We start from the raw sequence: 17,443 nt of genomic DNA on the forward strand, positions 1-17,443 counted from the left end.
CACGTTCTGCTCAGATATTGCAGAAGTAGCAGAAGTAGCTATAACGCTGCTTTTTAGACCTTTTTTTAATATCTTTTTTTATGTGCTTCCCTGCCCCACGTGTCCATCCTGAAAGGTCTCTGTGGAGCTCTGGAGCTCCAGGGGTTGGCTCAGAGGACTGCAGGGGGGTCATGCTTCTTGGAAAGCTTCCCATTCAGGGAGGATATATGCTTCATACTTGCTTTGTATGGACTCTTTCTGGCCCTTATTTCACCCATTAGGTCTGGGTGGAAGGTACAGTAGGGTCCCTACTACCCATGTCTACCCTCCCCACAGCCAGCCTTGATCCTGTTGCTTTTGGATCCTGGCAGGGGTGTAGCCCTTTGGATCTCATTTGATGTAATCACTGTCTTTACTAATCTGGCAAGCTTCTCTCTTCCAGCAGTGTATTTACCCTCAGCAGATAAACCTGGCAGGAATTTATCTATAGGGCTGTAAGACTGTTAAGTAACAATCGTGTCAGGGAACCGAGCGATTCAAACAAAGGTTTCTCTAAGCCCTGATAAACTTTGCAGCGAGGGAAATGTTTTCACTTTAGCGCCTTGGCCCAGAAGTGTCAGTCAGCTTTCAATCAAGTAAAGCCCCGAGTGTACTCATTGCTGGTTGAAGAATAGGTTCATCTGGCAAAAGCCTTCCCCACCTGCCTAGGCAAAGCTATTGCATAAACTCCAGCACACCAGCCTCCTAGCAAACCTTGGCTCTTGGACCGCTACTGGGATTGGGTGATTTACTGCAGCGCAGTGACATGGGCTACCTCTGACTGCTCCAGAGGGCAGGTAGGCGTGCTGGCAAATACCTCTGCCCTGCCTGAGCAAACACGGCCACTGCCTGCACTGTCACAGTCTCAGGACCATGTGTAAATTGCTGTTATGCTGGCATATGGAGAAGGTTGACCTGCAGATCCCGTATTTTTTTGTTGGGGACATGAGAGAGTGAAAAGGAGGAGGACTGGGGCTGTTGTCTTGTTGCCCAGAGAAGAGAAGACTACTTCAGGGCAGAGTAAAGGAGCCCAAAATGCTAGAAATGGCTGAAGGAGAATTTCTCTGCCATGGCCGCTACAGGTGAAACCACAATCCTGGGATTTACAGTTGGATTTGATGATCTTAAAGGTCTCTTCCAACCTAAATGATTCAATGATTCTATGAGATTGTGATTAAGTAGCTTGTTCTGGGTGATGTTGTGACTGTGACCCACAGGCCAGGGGTTAGAAAATGATTACTGTCCTTTCACCCTCACCTCACCCCCTTGTTGGCTGCCTCCTTAAAAAGGGTTTTGATGCAGCCTGGAGACTTAAAACTAGACAGAGACCATACCAGCATGTACCACCTGGCTTATTTTATTTGACTGTCATGTGGGTCAGTAGTAGTGTCCTTGGGGGTTTCATGGACCGTGTTGCTTTCCCACTGCATCTGCTGGGACGAAGTGAAGCCCTCATACACCTGCTGCTTGAGATGGCGATAAGTGTACTTTCCCAGAAAGCTTGCTCTATTTTACAGTCTGCTTCTCCCAGCTCTCCTGTGCAGTGGGAGGAAGGCTGGGAAGAGGGTCTGATCCATCCCTTGGGATGGCAGCATGCGGGGGGTGAGCCATCAGGAAGGGTTAATCCTCTCTCTCCTCTCTGCAGAGCAAATGCTCTCGAGGAACAGCTGAAGGAGCAGGAGCTGAGAGCTGACCAAACACTCCTGGAGGAGATCAAGAAGCAGAGGGAGCTGCTGAGCAAAATGGAGAGGGAGAAGAGCATTGAGATTGAGAACCTGCAGGCCAGGTGGGCCTGGGGCAGGGCTGGGTGGTGGCAGGTCTCCTGGACCCACATGTACACACTGAAATGTGTGTACAGGTTGCCACTTTGCAACTGCAGCCTTTGGGGAGACAAAGTGCAGTAGACAGCAAGTTTAACTTGGTTGAAAGTGTAACTAAAGTCATTATAAACCCTGAGTTTTGGCTACTTCTCCTACCATCGTTCCAAAATCAAGCTCCTCTGTAAACATAGCCTCAGACTCTTTATTTGAATTTCCCTGATGCAGTTTAAATTTAGCTCACGTTCTCTATCCATGCGCCTGCCCCACAGTGTGTGAATGAAGAGGTGGTTTATTCGTGCTTGTTCCCATGAATGACCCATGGAAGTATGTTTGATGCTCAGATGTTTTCCACCTTCACGGAAACAAGCAAATATGTGGGAAGGAAGAGTTTTCCAAAAGGCAATGTCCCAGATGGGATGCTTCATGCCACCTTGTTGGCTTCCAAAGAAAAAAGTGGTGTGGGAGAAGTTTCATTTATTTGACAGGGTTTTTTCTGCTTTTCCAGAATGCGTTTTGCTATTGTTCAACCCTTGCAGTAAATGAAAGATGAAGGCAGTGGGGTTTTTTACCGGGCTTGTAGTAGGACAGTTACCATGACAAATGGATGTTACTTTGCTTGGAGGATGCAAAGCTAAAGCCCTCTCTGAACCCCTGCTCTGACTCTGCCCAGGCAATGTGTCTGCTTTTTGGTGCCTAGTGTTGAGGCTTGCCCATGGACTGATGAAGCCCTTGGCCTAAAGAATAGTGTTGGAGCTGGTTGAGAAGGGCATGGCACCAGACAGCAGACTTGCCAGAAATCATGTGGATGCCTCACTTTTTCCCCTGGGAGTAGAAATAATGGAAGTCTCAGGGTTTGCTTTGAAAAGATAAATCCCTGCTGGCTTGCCCTCAGCAGGTCCTGGTTTAATATTCCTAGCGATGTTTCAACCAAGTCTCCTACACTTGGGATGCTTGGGTGAGTTTCTTACACATCTCTTTACTTTTGCAGGCTGCAGCAGCTGGATGATGAGAACAGCGAGCTGAGATCCTGTGTCCCTTGTTTAAAAGCTAACATTGAAAGACTTGAGGAGGTGAGAACCACGTGTGCTTGGGGTGCCCAAGCCAGAGTTGTGTTTCTGGGTTCCCATGTGCTGCCTTACGTGGCTGAGGCTGAAATTCTCATTTACACGAAAGGTCTATGTGAGATCCGTTTAATGTCATGAACAAATCAGCTGCTTCTGCCTTCCAGTCCCTGCAGACCTCGCCTCGGACCAGAACTATCCCATACCGCTCTCTGTGCAGGCTGCCAGTGTTTGGCTTGGAAGCTGGGATTAACAAACCCCTAATAAATCTCTCTGTGACAGTGCAGCCTGCGTGGAGCAGCAGCGTGCAGCCGTGGTAGCCCTGTCCTGCTGCTTAGGAGGGGACTCGTGCCCTCTTGTGGAAGCTCGTCCCCATCCCTGCGGCCGCAGCGGGACAGTCTGCTGCAAGGGAGGAAGAGGAGCAGGCATGCTTCATCTCTGCATCCTGCCTGGGCAGATACACCCTCGCTGGGATTTGCGAGTTGAGTCTTCATAATGCTGTGTTATCTCCCGTATAGCCCTTATCGCCCTGCTCAGGATTCAAGGCCATGCAGTTGCTGACAGGGCCGGGGTGGGAGGCTCGTCGAGGCGCCACAGTCTCCATGGGATGGACAAGATCCTAATTTTTTTGAGAGAATGTGGGTTACAGATGTAATATCTGGTACAAAGGCTGTGTTTTGTTTCTGTTCGAGCTTGTGGCAGATGTAAGATGAAAATTTAAGTGAAATCAAACCTCTCTGCCTAGCTGAAGGCCCTCAAGTGTTTCATCCACTTGCAGTCTTTGGGCCTGCAGGAGAGCACTGCAGCTCTATCTTTACCTGATGTGGCCACGACGAAGTGGTCTTCGTCTGCCAAGACCTTGTAAGCACAGTGCATTGAGGCTGGGGATAGGAAAACCACTGTGGGTCTGAGGATAAATTTCCTGCCTAGGTGTGTTCAGCCACACAAAGTTGGTTTTGATCCTTAATCTCTCTGCAGAGCAGTGCTGCTTTTCTCCACAGTTAACGGGATTAAGGAGGAGTGAGAGGTGCAATTGCTGCCCCTCCCTGCTGAGGAGAGAAGCCCTGCTGATGAACTGCTGTCTTGTCTGTTGTCTGAAATCAGGATTTTGTTGTCAGCATTGCGTTTCCTGCTGGTGTGGTGCTTTTGGTGCTCTGCTCCACAGAGCAGGACACCCCAGACCCAGCAGCTGGAGCTTCCCCTCAGAGCTGCTCCTTACCTCTTCATGGCACAGGCCACCCAGCACCAGCATTGGCTGGGGTCTTGTGGTTTTTTTGGCTTTCTGAAAGCCAAAACCTTCCTCACAGTGAGAGCCAGGCTAGAAGCTGTGAGCCTGGGGAGGAGGTGAAGTGGTCATAGGCAGAAGGGTGCTGCTGTACAGGGAGGTGTCCTGCACAGGGCTGTTGTCACCAAGTGACAAGCTTTACCTGCTATCTCAAATGTTCTGCCAAAGCTTTGAGTACAGGAAGGGGACAAAGCAGGAGAGCTGGGCTGTATGTTTCACATCCTGGCTTGAACTGGTCATATTCCTTCTTGGGTCAGTCCTCAGTTAAATTCTTTCATATCTGAAACTGAGAATGAGCATCCCTAGAGTGGCTTAAGATCTTGGATTCATGGCTTTTCTGAAATTCAGACCTAAGGAGCCTTATGATTTAATGTCTCTTCTTGACCTGTAGTCCCTGTGCTGGCCCCAGTCCCACACAAGCCATGTCCCATGCCAGGAGCATGCTGCCCAGAAAGCTGCACAAATGTGGGTATTTGCCTGTGTGCATTTATTCTTGAGTTATCTCTTATTACCTCTCTCTTAGCAGTGCTATTTTGGTGTGTGGCTCTTCTTGCTGCTGCCAAAGCACTCGGGCTCTGAAGCCCTCAGACAGCAAATGAAATCCCAGCAGGCAGAGCATCTGAATGCGTCAGTGAGAAGAGCCTTCCCCGTGGTGCTCAGCATGCGCCATGTCCTTGAGCGAGTGGGAAGAGCCCTGGCAGCACTGAAAGAAGACAGGCCCTGTGACTCTCCCCTTTTGTGTCGTTACAGGAGAAGCAGAAGCTGCTGGATGAGATCGAAGACCTCACTGTGCAGCTCACAGAGGAGCAGGAGAAAAAGAGGAAGATGGGGGACAGGCTGAGTCAGGAGAGGCACCAGTTTCAGAAGGAGAAGGAGTCAACGCAGGAGGTAAGTAGAGCCGGGGCTGCCTGCGACAGCCCTGTCTTGCTAGCCCCCGAAATTAGGGCTATGTGGGGAAGCTGGCCTTGGCAGCCTCTCCAGAAATAGGTATAACTGGAGCATTTGGTCCTGCCTGAGCAGAGAAAGGTAGTACAGCAGCTTAACTGTGTAACATCTGTTGCTTTTGCCTGCATCTGCAAACCCAGTGGGGTTGTGCCACCCTGGCCCGTTCCCGTGGGGCCCGTTTCTCTTCCGCATCAAAGGAGCAGTGGCAGAAGCACTGTGACAATGGCACGTGGTGTCAGCAGGCGTTAGCATGCAGGAGGAGAGGGGTGCGAGGCTGCTTGAGTGAGAGCTGCCAGCTTCTGCGTGCTTGGGGACAGAAACATGGTCTCTCTCTGGCCCCTTCCAGGTGTCTGTGGTTGGTAATTCCAGCTGGAGGTTCAAGCCGGGCTTGCTGTTGTGGTAGGAAAGGAGCTTTGGGCCTCAAAGTGGAAATTATTGTCATTGTGGTGATTCTGAGAGCACTCGGGTGAGACAGGGATTCACGGTGCTATGGCAGGAGGGAGCTGCCCAAGCAGGTGCCTGCATTGCTGCGGGGGAGCTGTCTGCTATTGCAGACCCAGAGCCAGCGTCTTTGGTGCTCCAACAAAGTCCTTCCAGGGCTGCTCTCATGTATTTAAGTAGCTCCCCCTCTCCTGTTTGCTAGAGGCATGGGGGAGGAAGGGGAAGCTGTGTGCCCCCCAAGAAAGGGTCTGTTAATCCTGCTGCAGCAATTGATGGGGTTGCTCCCAGGTGGGGGACAGCCCATCTGTCACACCAGCCATGACCAGTGCAAGCTACCGGACTTGCAGGGGATGCGGCGCTCAGTTGTGCTCTTCCCTTGTGCTGTAGCTCATTGAGGACCTCAGGAAACAGCTCGAGCACTTGCAACTCTTCAAACTGGAAGCTGAGCAGCGAAGAGGCAGGAGCAGCAGCATGGGGCTCCAGGAGTACAACAGCAGGACGCGAGAGACGGAGCTGGAGCAAGAGATCAAGCAGCTCAAGCAGGTATGCAGGGCTGGGCAGAGAGGGAAGCGTCTTGGCTGCTCGGTCTGCAAAAGGGGATGTCGATTCCCTGACACCGTGGAGTGGTCAGTGGAGGCCCGGAGGCTGCCTCCTGAGGAGCTGACCGTGGATCTGGCAGCCCACTGCCGCCTTGCTCTCCTGTCCTGGGACAGGAGAAGTTGGCTCCTTCTTCTGAAGGACAGCATGTGTACACTCAAGAGCCCTCTTCTCTGATGTGTCCCCTGGATCTCCCCAGCATATCCCATGTTTCCAGAGGTTCTCCAGGCTCTGCCGAGACTGAGGCAGGAGACCATGCACTGTTCCCCACACTGTGTGAGCCGCTGGTTAGGACAAAAGCCCCTGCCTTCCCCAGCCAAATCTGCTTTGAGGGCACCATGTGCTTCAGCAGCATCTGGTTTGTCTGTTGTGAACAGGATAACAGGAACCTGAAGGAGCAGAACGATGAACTGAACGGACAGATCATTAACTTGAGCATCCAGGGAGCCAAGAACCTCTTCTCAGCCTCCTTCTCTGAATCCCTGGCAGCGGAGATCAGCTCGGTCTCCAGAGACGAGGTATGTACCACGGGGTACTGCTTACCTCAAACTGCATCTTCCCAGGGTGGCTGGTACATCTCCTCTCCTCTCAGCCAACCGAGGGCTTGGGAGGAGCTGATGTGGCCCTGTCTGTGTGTTTTGGGTTTGTGTGGTAGGGCTTAAACCATAACACTGTGGTACAGCTCACTCCCAAAATTCACTTGAAAGCTGTTATGAGCAAAGAAATACCCATGCAACTATTTGAAGAGCTTGCAGGACTTACCCTGCCCGCCAGCCCTCCTTCCTGGGAATAGGGGAAGCTGCTCCCTTCCAATTTGCTGATACTGGCAGCTCTGCTTTGCCTGCCCTGTGACAGCCTTCCTCTTCCTGGGACAGACCGGCCAACATGGGGTGTGTTTGTCTGTAGCTGTCTTAAAACCCCAGGGAGCTGGGACATCTATCTACCCTGGAGATCTTTGTTTCTCTGGCACATCTTCTCCCTGCTCCATGGCTGTACCCGAGATACTGGCGTGCAAGCCCGCGTAAGCGTCAGAATTAAATCTCTCGGACCCAAAGAAGTGGGGAAACACACCTGGATGTTTTGGGGGCCAAAGGGAGATGTGATGCTCCCTGCTTTCTCCAGGGTCCCATCTGGCTGAGAACTTGAGGAAGGACAGGAGTGAGCAGATGCAGCAGCTGAGGGCATTTTCCCTGGCCACTTACACGTGGCCAGGAATATCCCAGACCAGAGTGAAGAAGGGGGAAACCTCTGTGGGTGCACAGAGCCATGAGAAGCCCTGCTTCTGTCCCTGGGCAGTGGCAGGCAGTGACCGCTCACTCACTTTTTCCCTCCCTTGCAGCTCATGGAAGCAATTCAAAAGCAAGAGGAGATCAACTTCCGCCTGCAGGATTACATCGACAGGATTATTGTGGCCATCATGGAGACGAACCCCTCCATCCTGGAAGTTAAGTAAGGGCGGCCGAGAGCCGCCGGCTGTGCGCTCGTCGATGGGTGTGGATTTGGTGCTCTGAGAGGATAAAGAGGGACTAGAAACATCTTTGCTCTTGATGAAGGCACAAGGAAGCATCGCGTCAGGTCGGTGGGTGAATTAGCCAGCGGACCAGGGGAAAAGAAAACCAGCAGCAAGGCTTTATTGTCTGACTCCGTTATTTTGAAACCCTTCTGGTTTTGAGGGGTGAAAGGGAACCTGGAAAAGAAACACAGGCAACGGACAGCTGGAGGAAGCTACCTGTGAAGCTGGGAACTGTCCTGACAGCGGCGTCAGACCCTCTGGCATGCAGTGTGTGAACAGGAGCTTGCCACCACGAGGGCTGTAAGGAGAGGGTTTCTCTGAACTGTGGGATAATGGGATGGAGAAGGAAGCAGTGGCGCTGATGTTTTCCCTTGCTGCCCTGTCCAGCCCAAGTATCTGCTTTGCCAAAGTGTCCCTGACACACTCACTCAGAGGCAGATCTGGGAAAGAGGGAAACATGTCCCGGACTTGTAGAGGTTGGTTTGGGTTTTGTTTTGTTTTGGTTTTTTTTAATTAACTTAATGCAAATGTCCTCATTCAGCTGGCGCAGTTAATCCTTGCCCTGCCGCTTCTGCTCGGGAAGGGGTTGCGTGCAGAGCGCTAGCCGGCTCCTCTCTCACTCGCCGGTGGCAGAAAGAGGCAGGGGAGCAACCGTTTTCGGGACAGGGCGTAAGCGCACTTTGTCACCTGCCTCCTTATTTATTTTTGCTGTCTGTGGCTCACTACCGTCAGCATGCCTTGGTATTCACAGCTCTGCTGCCCTCCTCCCTGCTCCTAGCTCTTCTGCCGGCTGCCACGGGGTCTGCGGGTGTCTGTTGAGCCGGGCTGGCTCTGGGAGGAGAGGTCCCCTTGGCCCCAGCTGCAGACACATGGGTGCTGTCTGTCCAGCCTGCAGGGACTGGGGGAAAAGCTGTGACTCTTCAACTTGCACTGGAGGCTGGTCCTGGCCGCCTCTCCCTGGCCCGGCTTGGCTCGCCTGGCCCGGCGCGGGGACACGCAGCGGCCGAGGGCGGTTGGGGAGCTGCAGCGGAGAGGGCTGAGCTCTCTGCGTTGCCTCCTGAGGTCCCTGGCCTGGGGACAGTGGCCTGTGCCATTCCCACCCGGAGCAGTGCTCTGCTGGTGATAGCTGCAGTCCTGGAGGGAGAGCCTGTTCCAGCCGCCTTTCCCTGCTGTTTCCCTGCGCTGTGGCAGGGTATGGGGCAGCTGCTCTCATTTCTCAGCCCCTGGCATCAGCCTGGGCTGAAATCTCTATGCCGTTGGTGAGAGGAGACCAGAGAATACAACAGCAGCTCCCTGGGAAACAAAAGCCATGTTTACATCAGACAGCTTTTGGCTTGCTGGCACAAGCGGCCGTGGCGTAGCGTGACCCCAGGGAGCAGCCACTTTAACCAACCTGCTCCTCTCCGGCTCCCGGTAGGAGACAGCCAGTGGACTCCCAAGGATCTGGCTTCATTTAGTACATCGGGCCCCAAAAAGCGGTTCTTTTTCCTGCTTGTCAGGTTTTAGAAATGCCAGAGTGGCCTGAAAACAGAAGCCACAGCGATCACTTGGCCACTGGCGAGGGGGTGCCTGCTCCTCCCAAAACGCTTCCACGCACACGGCACATCTCTCTTCCCACGCTGGCGCGTGGCAGAGCAGCCCACTCTCCGTTTGTCGCTGGAGGGTGCCGCTGGCCAGGAGAGGTGGCAGCTGCCGCAGCCTTAGTCCCTGCTGGGGGGTCCCCGGTGGCTTGCGGGTCCCCTGCGCTGCCGGCCCTGGGGCCGATACCCAGAGCCAGCCGAGCTGCTGCTGCCATGACCCTCCCTCTTCCACCCTCTCTTCCACATCGCCTTCCACATCGGGGGTGCTCAACTCCCCCTGCCGTGGCCTTGTGCGAGGCGCAGCGGGGTGGGGGTGAGCCCCGAAAACCTTGGGCGAGGGGGGCACCCAGCGGTCCCGCACCCCCTCCCGTACACCCAGCCCTCCCCGGCATCCACTCCCCTCCCTGCCCCGAGTCCGCGGGAAGAAGCCACGTAATGTACATTTCCAGAGAAGCTTTGGGTGTAAATCAGTGTATACTTGGAGAGGGAAAATTTTTCTATCTTGTAGAGTAGGTATTTTTATAGAATGAAGGTTGATCATTTTTTTAATACTTTAAAGAAGAGAGAAATGTATCTGTGTATACACAAAAGCATATATATATATATGTATAAATATATAAATATCGGAGATCTGCCTTTCTCGACTTGGGATCACGGATCCTCAGTTCAAACAATCGTCTTTTTTCCTGTCGCTCACAAAGAGGTACTGTAACTGTAAATAAGCACCGGGAAAAAGTTTTAAGCAAACAAAGCACTGACTTGCACATTCACCATGCTTTAAAGTCCCTATGGAAAAACAAAAAAACCCCACAAACAAAAAAAAACAAACAAAAACTGTACTTCCCAAAAATGTTCCTCTTTCCCTACCGGTATGTGAAGGAAGTCCCCAAAAAAGAGGCAAAAACAGTATTGTCTTAAATGATGTATCAATTCTTGTCAGATTAAAAGCTGTTACTATTCCTGCCTGGAGACCTTCTTTCCACAGGGGTGGCTCCAAGCATCGGAGCATCCTGAGCATCTGAGAGCTGGCTCCCCAGCGGGGCTGGATGGGAGTGGAAATGCCCCTGCCCCGAAGAGTGCTCTGATTTTGGGGGGAATGAGGATGGGGGAGGCTGGACCCAGCTGGCTCCGGAGGGGCTGAAGTCAGAGGGACCCAAAACCTCCCAGTCAGCTGAGCTGTGCAGGTGCGAACTGGTGGGGGGGGGGGGGGGGATTCACCCGTCATTTTCCTGGTGGGGTCCAGGCAGGGTGAGGCACCTTTGGAGCTGGCCCTGTTGTCCCCCCCCAGGGTGTCCTGCTGCTCTGGAGGGTTTGGGGAGGCTGAGACAGGGTCAGGGTGTGGCTCGGCACCAGCAGGGACTCGCTTGGGTCTGCTCCAGGTGAGGACACAGAGGCTTTCCCTTGCCTTTCTTATGCTGTGCTGAACCCCTCTGAGCACTCGGCTGCTCTGAACCACTCTAAAAATCCCTTAAAGGCTGTAAACCACCCTGCTAAGCTGCTCCACACCCCTCTAAGCTTCCCTCCACCTCCCCCCAGCCCCTGTAAGCTGCCCCAAAGGGCAAAATACCCTCTCAGCTCCTGGAGTGCCTCTGGATGACTCCAGACTGCTGCTCTGAACTCCTCTGAGCAGCCCTGGAGCACCCGGAGCTGTTGCAAAGAGCTCTGAGTGCCTCTGCATGCTGGGAAATGCCTCTAACATACTCTGAGCTCTCTAAAACACCCCAAATTATTTCAAACTGCTCCGTGTGCTCTGATCTGCTCTAAAACATCCCTCAGCTGCTCTAAAATGTCCCTGAGCATCTCTAAAACACCTCTGTAGCACTCCAAACTGCTCTAATGTGCACCAAGATGTCTCTAAACACCTCTAAAAAATCCTTTAAAAATTCCTCTGAAAAGCTCAACCTCCAACAGCTTGAAGCTGCTCTAGAAATTGGGTAAATAAATGGCTCTGAGGGTGCTGGTGTGGTGCTGGGTCACTTCAAGGAGCTGTAAACTGCCTCTGAACATCTCGGAGCTCTGGAAGGACGGACCTCTGGGCAGCGCTGAAGCACTTTAATTGCTCAAATAGCTCTCAGGCTCCTCAAACCAACCCTAAAAAGCACCAAGATGCTAAAACTGCCTGGAGTGGCTCGAAGTAGCTCTTAAAGTCCTCTAAACTCTTCTAAAACTCCTTGAAATAGCTCAAAATGGATCATAAAAAAAGATCCTGTAGCAGCTCTGAAGCACTCTAAGCCTCCTCTGCGTGGCTGTGAAATGCCTCAAGTGCTGTAACACCCTCCTGAAACTCCTCCAGACTTTTCTAATGTACCTCTCAACAGCATTAAAACTTTTCAATTATGTCTCTAAACTTCTCCAAACAGTTTGAACTGTTCTCCGAACAGTTTGAAACTACCCTAAACCCCCTGCGAATGACAGCAAAGAGGCGTCAGCAACCCTAAAACAGCATGCTGCTCCAAAGCTGCTCTAAAACTCATAAAAAAATACTTGTAGCTGCTCGGAAGCACTCAAGCTCTGCTGCACACCATCTGAAAAGGTCTCATAAACATCTTGAAACCTCTCCTGCCTCTTCAAAGCTGCTCCAGAAACGCCCTGAAGATCTCCACGTCCTTCAGAACAGCTCCAGAACTGGTGCAAACAACCCAAGCTCCTCTGGAGCTGTTCCAAACCACTCTTCCACCGTGCTGCTGTGACTTGGCACTGTGCTAGTGAGCCTCTGAGCAGCTGCAGGCAGCTCTGAGTTATTATTGATTATAAAAAATTAAATGCATTTAAATAAATATATTTGCAATAGGGTTAGAGATTTGTGGAGCTTTCGTAGCTCCAAAACTCCTCGGGGAAGTTGAGCCACTTCTGAAACACTGCTTTAAACGCCGCTGAAGAGCTCTGGTTTCTCCCGTCGTTACGGTGGGATGCTCTGGCCGCCGACAGGGGAAACCAGCAGGCACCGAGCAAGGGTTGGGCCCTGGTTGCGGTGCCAGGGGTTCCAGCCACCCCATGTCGGGTCCCAGTGCCTCCCCGCTGCTCTCGGCCTCGGCGGCAGGAACGCGGTGCTCGGCGGTTGGAGCCCCAGGGTGGGCACGGGGTGCTCTGCCGGTGCAGGCGGGGGGTCGGGAGCCAGCCGCCAGCCCCTGCCACCCAGCTCGGCGAGCTTGTCACTGCGCCGGCACGAGCCACGAAAGGACAAAGCCACCGGGAAAGCAAAGCCGCTCTTCCCCAGCTCACCCTGAATCCGGCCCTCACCCGGTGTGACCCCCAGGGCAGCAGCGCTCTCCTGCCCCGGCCCCCCCCCCCGCACCCAAAAAGCCGCAGGGCAGCTGCTGAGACCCCATCCAGCCCCTTCCCCAGGGAGCCAGCGGGCACCTCCGCATGCCCTCAAAACCTGGCCGTGACCACGGCCGCCGCGGCCATGGCCCGCAGCCCCTGGCAAGGACGCCGCAGCGGGGCCGCATCCGGCAGGACCCCGCGGGGCTGGGGCCCGGCTGCACCCCCGGCCCGGGCCCAGCGCAGGAATGTGCTCCAGCCGGCGGGTGTTTACTCGTGGCCGAGCGGCTGGAGGGTGGTGAAGAGCAGAGCTTGCGCTGCGGGACCCCTGTTTGGAGAAGGGATTTCCAGCTCCTTCTCCTTCCACATCTGCTGCCGATCCTGGGATGGGGTTAACCCTTGGCAGCCGGGGTGGGAGGGAGAGGGATGATGCCCCCCACCCTGAGCATCCTGTAGGGCTAAGGGGGGGCAGCCCCGGTGCAAAGCTTCGCCCTGGGGTGCTGCCTGCATCACCCCGAAGGACCTGCCGTGGGCAGGAGCACCCGGGATGCTCATGGGGAGCGCGGTCCCCTGCAGCTGGTCCCCAGGGATGCTCCAGGCATGGGGGACAACCCCTGGCAGGGACAGCCACACCAGAGGACAATAACGCCCCAGCAAACACCCCACACACCCAGCCGGGAGGCAACCACAGGCAGCCCTGCCTGCACCAGCGCGTTTTTCTCCTCTTACCCCCAAGCTGGAAATCCCTGGGGGAGCAGGGCCTGCGGTGTACAGCCTGGCCAGAGCCCCCCAGCCTCCCTGGGACACCCCCCAGCCAGGCTGGGGGCACAAGCAGCACCCACAGCGAGCAGAATCATAGGCGACTGGGGGGGCGGGGGGAGCAGGCGAGCCCCCTCCCTTGCCCTGCGCAGGAGCGTGGGGTCCCCAGCTCCGGCCACCGCTGCCAGCCTCCCCCCGGAAGCCCGGGGCGGGGGGGGGGGGCTGGCGGCGGGGCCGGCGGAGCTCCGGGGGCCGAGCCCGGGGGAGCCGGGGGGGGGGGGGTCCGGCCGGGGCGGGGGCGCGGGCAGCACCTCCCCCCTTCCACCCCCTTCCCTCCTTCCCGTCCCTTCGCTTCCCCTCCCCCCGAGCCGGTCCCCTCCTCCTTCCCCTCCCCGCCGAGGGCAGCCGGCGCCGTCCCGTCCCGGCCCGGGGCTCGGGCGGTTGAGCCGCGGCTCCGCTCTGCTCCGCTCCGCTCCCCCCTCCACCCCCCCCCCCCCCCCGGCGCCGCCGCCGCCTCCCCATGCGGGTGTCCCGGGTGGGCGGCAGCCGCCGGCCCCCCCCGCCCCGGCATGGCCCGGCTCTCCGTCAAGGAGCACTTGGACGGGATCCTCTCCGACTTCGAAGGTGCGGCCGGGGCTACGAGAACCACCCCCTCACCACCCCGTGGGTGACCCCCCACACACCCCGGGGGCTGCGAGACCCCCACTCGGGGCTGGGTACCGGGGGGGGGATGCCCCCCGAGGGCTGGGTATGGGGGTGGGGGGATGCTGCTGGGCCTTGGCTCGTGGGGGGATGGGAGCTGAGCATCGGGGGGGGGCTGCCCTCCTCCCCCCCCGGGGGCTGGGTAGCGGGGGAGGAAGATGCCCCCCCCCCGGGGGCTGCGCATCGGAGGGAGACGGGATGGCCCCCCCCCCGCGGACTGGGCATCGTGGGGGGCTGCGCATGGGGGGGGAGCGCACCCTCGGGGGAGCCTGGTGGGGGGTGGGGGGGCGTGGGTGCTCTCGGGGGGGGATGCGCCCGTGGGGTGGGCACGGGGGGGAGCTGCAAAGCGCTCCGGGGAGGTTGGGGGCTGAGTGTGTGCACTCCCCCCCCGTGTCCGCGTGTGCATGCAGCCGGCCGGGGGCTGCGGGGGGGGGCGGGAGCCGCCTCCAGCCGCGCTCCCCCCGCGCCGGCCGGGCCGCAGGAGGCAGCGGGACGACGGGGTTTGGCTTTCTCCCGCCCGCCAGTATCCGCGGCCGCTTCCCGGGGGCCGCGGCGGGAGGGGCCGGGGGCCGGGGGCAGCGGGACGGGCGGGAGGGGGGGGGGGGCGGCGAAACCCGACCCCGGGGCTGCTGCTGTCCTCGCCGGGGAGGAATGTGTGCACCTACCCCGGGCACCTTAACCCCGCCGCTGCCGGGCCACCCCCACCCCCTGCACCCCCCCCCCCCGATCCCTGCCATCTCCCCACACGCCATACCCCCACCCCCCCTAAACCCCCTGCCACCGCCCCACTATCTCCCCTAAACTCCCTGCCACCCTCCCACCCCCCCAAACCCCCTGCCACCCCACCACCCCCCTGCCACACCACCCCTCCTAAGCCCTCTGCCACCCTACCGCCCCCCCATCTCCCCACACCCCCTGCCACCCTCCCATCTTGCCCTGCATCCCACCCCCCCCCTTCCACTGCTGCTACCCCCCCTGTGCCCCTCACTTCAGACACAGTCTGGGGTCTGGGTGAGGATGGGTCAAGGGCCAGGGGCAGGTTTGGGGTGAAAGGAGGCATTTTGGCGTGCTCCCGGTGGTGCCGAAGCAGCGGGATGGATGTGGGGAGGGGGACACCGGCCCCGTGGCCCCCCGGCAGCCTGGCCGACGGATCAGGACAGGACCGGCCAGAGAAATACCTGCCTTGGGGAGAGCTGTTATTAGCAGCGCCCACAGCCCCAGCCCCTGACCCCTGCCCAGCCCCGGGCACAGAGGTGAGCCGGGAAGGGGACAGGGACGGGCCCCCCACCGCCCTGCTGCCCCCGGCACTGCCGGCACCACGGCCAAGCCAGGGCGGCAGCCATAAGGCCAATGAAGAGGAGGGCTGAGGGCGGCCTCGTGCCGGCGGGTGCCATGCTGGGGCACGCTGGCGCACATGCTGGCACGGCAGGGATGAAGGGGTGCAGCGTGGGCCACCCCCCCGCAGCCTCCCCGCCGGAGGCAGCCACCCGCCGCTTGGCAGCGGGGGTGAGGAAGGCTGCCCGGTGGGGGCCTGGGCCCCCCCGCACACTCCGGGGGCCGGGAAAGCGGCTGGAGGCACCAAACGATGCCGCTTCGGCGGAGCTGGCAGGAGCACGGCTTCTGGGGGGGCCTCGCACCGCGGCAGGAGGGAGGGAGGGGGCGGCTGCATGGCAAAGGTGCTTCCTTCCCGCGGGGGCTTCGCGGGGGTCCCAGCTGCTCAGACCTGCCACGGCGGTGCCCATCCGGCCAAGGTACCCAGAGGGAGAGGGCCCCCCACTGCTGCCAAGTGCCTGGCGGCTGCTCCCCCGGGAGGCTTTGCACCGGAGCCAGGCACTGTGATACCCACGGGGTGGCAGGGCGGTCCGTGAGGGGGCACGTTCGCACCACCAGCGGCCCCGGGGCTGCGGCGTGGGCTCCTGGTTGCTGTCACTGCTGCGAAGCTGCATGGGAGGCATGGCTGCAGCTCCGGCATGGACTGTAATGTTACTGCTGCGTGTAGCGATCGCTCTGGCCTGCCTCACCATCAGTAGGCTTCAGGGTTAATGCCCTGTTAAGGGGGCAGGAATCCTTCCCAGCATGGCTGTTTGGATGGATGCTGGGGGAGAAGAGGGTCAGGCGGGGATCCGGTTACTTGGGGCCGGATCCCTTACAGGGGGAATAAAGCGGGCAGTGTGCTGCGCAGGGAGCCGGCGGCACCGGCTGGCCGGGCGCAGATAAACCGCGGGGAACAATGATAAAAACCGCAGTGAACAATGCGGCAGGGCCAGGAGGCCGCCAGTGCCGAGCTGGTTTCCCATGTGGGATGGGTTCACAAACGGCTCTTTGCCCCCTGGCTGTGCGGGGGGCACCTCCAGGTGCTGGCATGGCATGGCACAGCACGGCTGGGGGTCCGTGCATGGGGCTGGCCATGGGGTCGGCTGGGGAGGGGGCAGAGCCCAGTGGGTGCCAGGCCACGGGTGCCATCGGGTGCCACTCTCATGCCACCATCTCTCTCTTTCTCTGTTCCCAGCGCTCAAGAAGTCGTTTGAGGTGGAGGATGGGGACGAGGCGCCCGGGTCCCCTCCGGTGTCCCTGCTGCCCTCGGGCACTGGCGACAGTCACCGGCCACTGCAGCCCAGCCACCCGCCCTGCTCGGGCACCGCTGCCAGCCTCAGCCCGGCTCCCAGCCCCATGCTGCGCAGCCGGCTCGGCACCAGCCTCTCCGCCGGCCGAGCCAACGGCACTGCTGGCACCGGCATCGCCCGCGTCGCCTCCTTCCAGACCCGCCAGGGCTTCGCTGCGGGGCCGGGGCAGCGACGGCGAGAGCCTCCGCAGCTCATCCTCCAGCCTGGAGAGTCCCGCGCCCACTGGGCCCCCCCAGCCACCGGGCACCCCCCGGGCCACCAGCCCCAGCCTGAAGAAGGTCCCGTCCCACAGCAGCGTCTTCCCCTCCCCCCCCCCCGGTGGAGATGGAGCATCCCCTCCTTGGGGCCGCCACCAGCCACGGCTCGCTGCCGGCGCTGGACCTGCACATTGCCGAGGAGCCGGGGATGGGGACACCCCCGCCGGACCCCTCGCCATGGGGCACCCAGAGCCCTGCGACCCAGCCTCGAGCTCGCCAGCCTTCCTCCTCTTCCTCCCCAGCCCCATACGATGGCACCGAGGCAGCCCCGGGGCTGCCCACGCTCCCCGAGGGGCCGGGGGGGGGGGGCTGCCGGGGGGGTGGGACGCTGCCCCCCCGCGCGCTGCCCCGGCCGCAGTTGAGGGTCAGCCTCGGTGCCAGCCCTGGCCTGGCCCACCGGCCCCCGCCGCTGCCCCGGGGCCAGGGGGAGGCAGCCCCGGCCCCCCGCCACCCCTTCCCCGGGGAGGGCTGAGGGGCTGCCGCTGCCGCCGCCGGCCCCCCCAAGCCGCTCTCTTCAAGCTGGTGTCCCAGCCGCAGACGGTGCAAGTGAGCTCCCAGCCTGCCTTCCTCGGGGGGCTGG

At 58.6% G+C, this 17,443-nt stretch overlaps 2 protein-coding genes across 6 annotated transcripts in view; both read left to right on the forward strand.

Moving 5' to 3' along the window:
- The window catches only part of RAB11FIP3 (RAB11 family interacting protein 3), an 80,681-nt gene extending 70,457 nt beyond the window's left edge, over nt 1–10,224 (forward strand). For all 5 annotated transcript variants that reach the window (XM_052772862.1, XM_052772863.1, XM_052772864.1 and 2 more), the window contains 6 exons: nt 1,664–1,804; nt 2,827–2,908; nt 4,935–5,072; nt 5,958–6,113; nt 6,545–6,685; nt 7,507–10,224. In XM_052772862.1, coding sequence (XP_052628822.1) covers nt 1,664–1,804; nt 2,827–2,908; nt 4,935–5,072; nt 5,958–6,113; nt 6,545–6,685; nt 7,507–7,620 — 772 coding nt within the window. In that variant the 3' untranslated portion in view covers nt 7,621–10,224. The remainder of the gene's footprint in view (nt 1–1,663; nt 1,805–2,826; nt 2,909–4,934; nt 5,073–5,957; nt 6,114–6,544; nt 6,686–7,506) is intronic.
- A 3,463-nt stretch (nt 10,225–13,687) lies between these two features.
- LOC128134770 (proline-rich protein 12-like) lies at nt 13,688–17,336 on the forward strand. Its single transcript, XM_052772899.1, is given in 4 exon segments — nt 13,688–13,904; nt 16,492–16,769; nt 16,771–16,908; nt 16,910–17,336. Coding segments are annotated over 4 exon segments (897 nt in total). The 5' UTR covers nt 13,688–13,849; the 3' UTR covers nt 17,336.
- Nucleotides 17,337–17,443: the final 107 nt, after the last annotated feature.

Source organism: Harpia harpyja, chromosome 21 (genome assembly GCF_026419915.1).
Source record: "Harpia harpyja isolate bHarHar1 chromosome 21, bHarHar1 primary haplotype, whole genome shotgun sequence".
Classification (NCBI taxonomy): Eukaryota; Metazoa; Chordata; class Aves; order Accipitriformes; family Accipitridae; genus Harpia; species Harpia harpyja.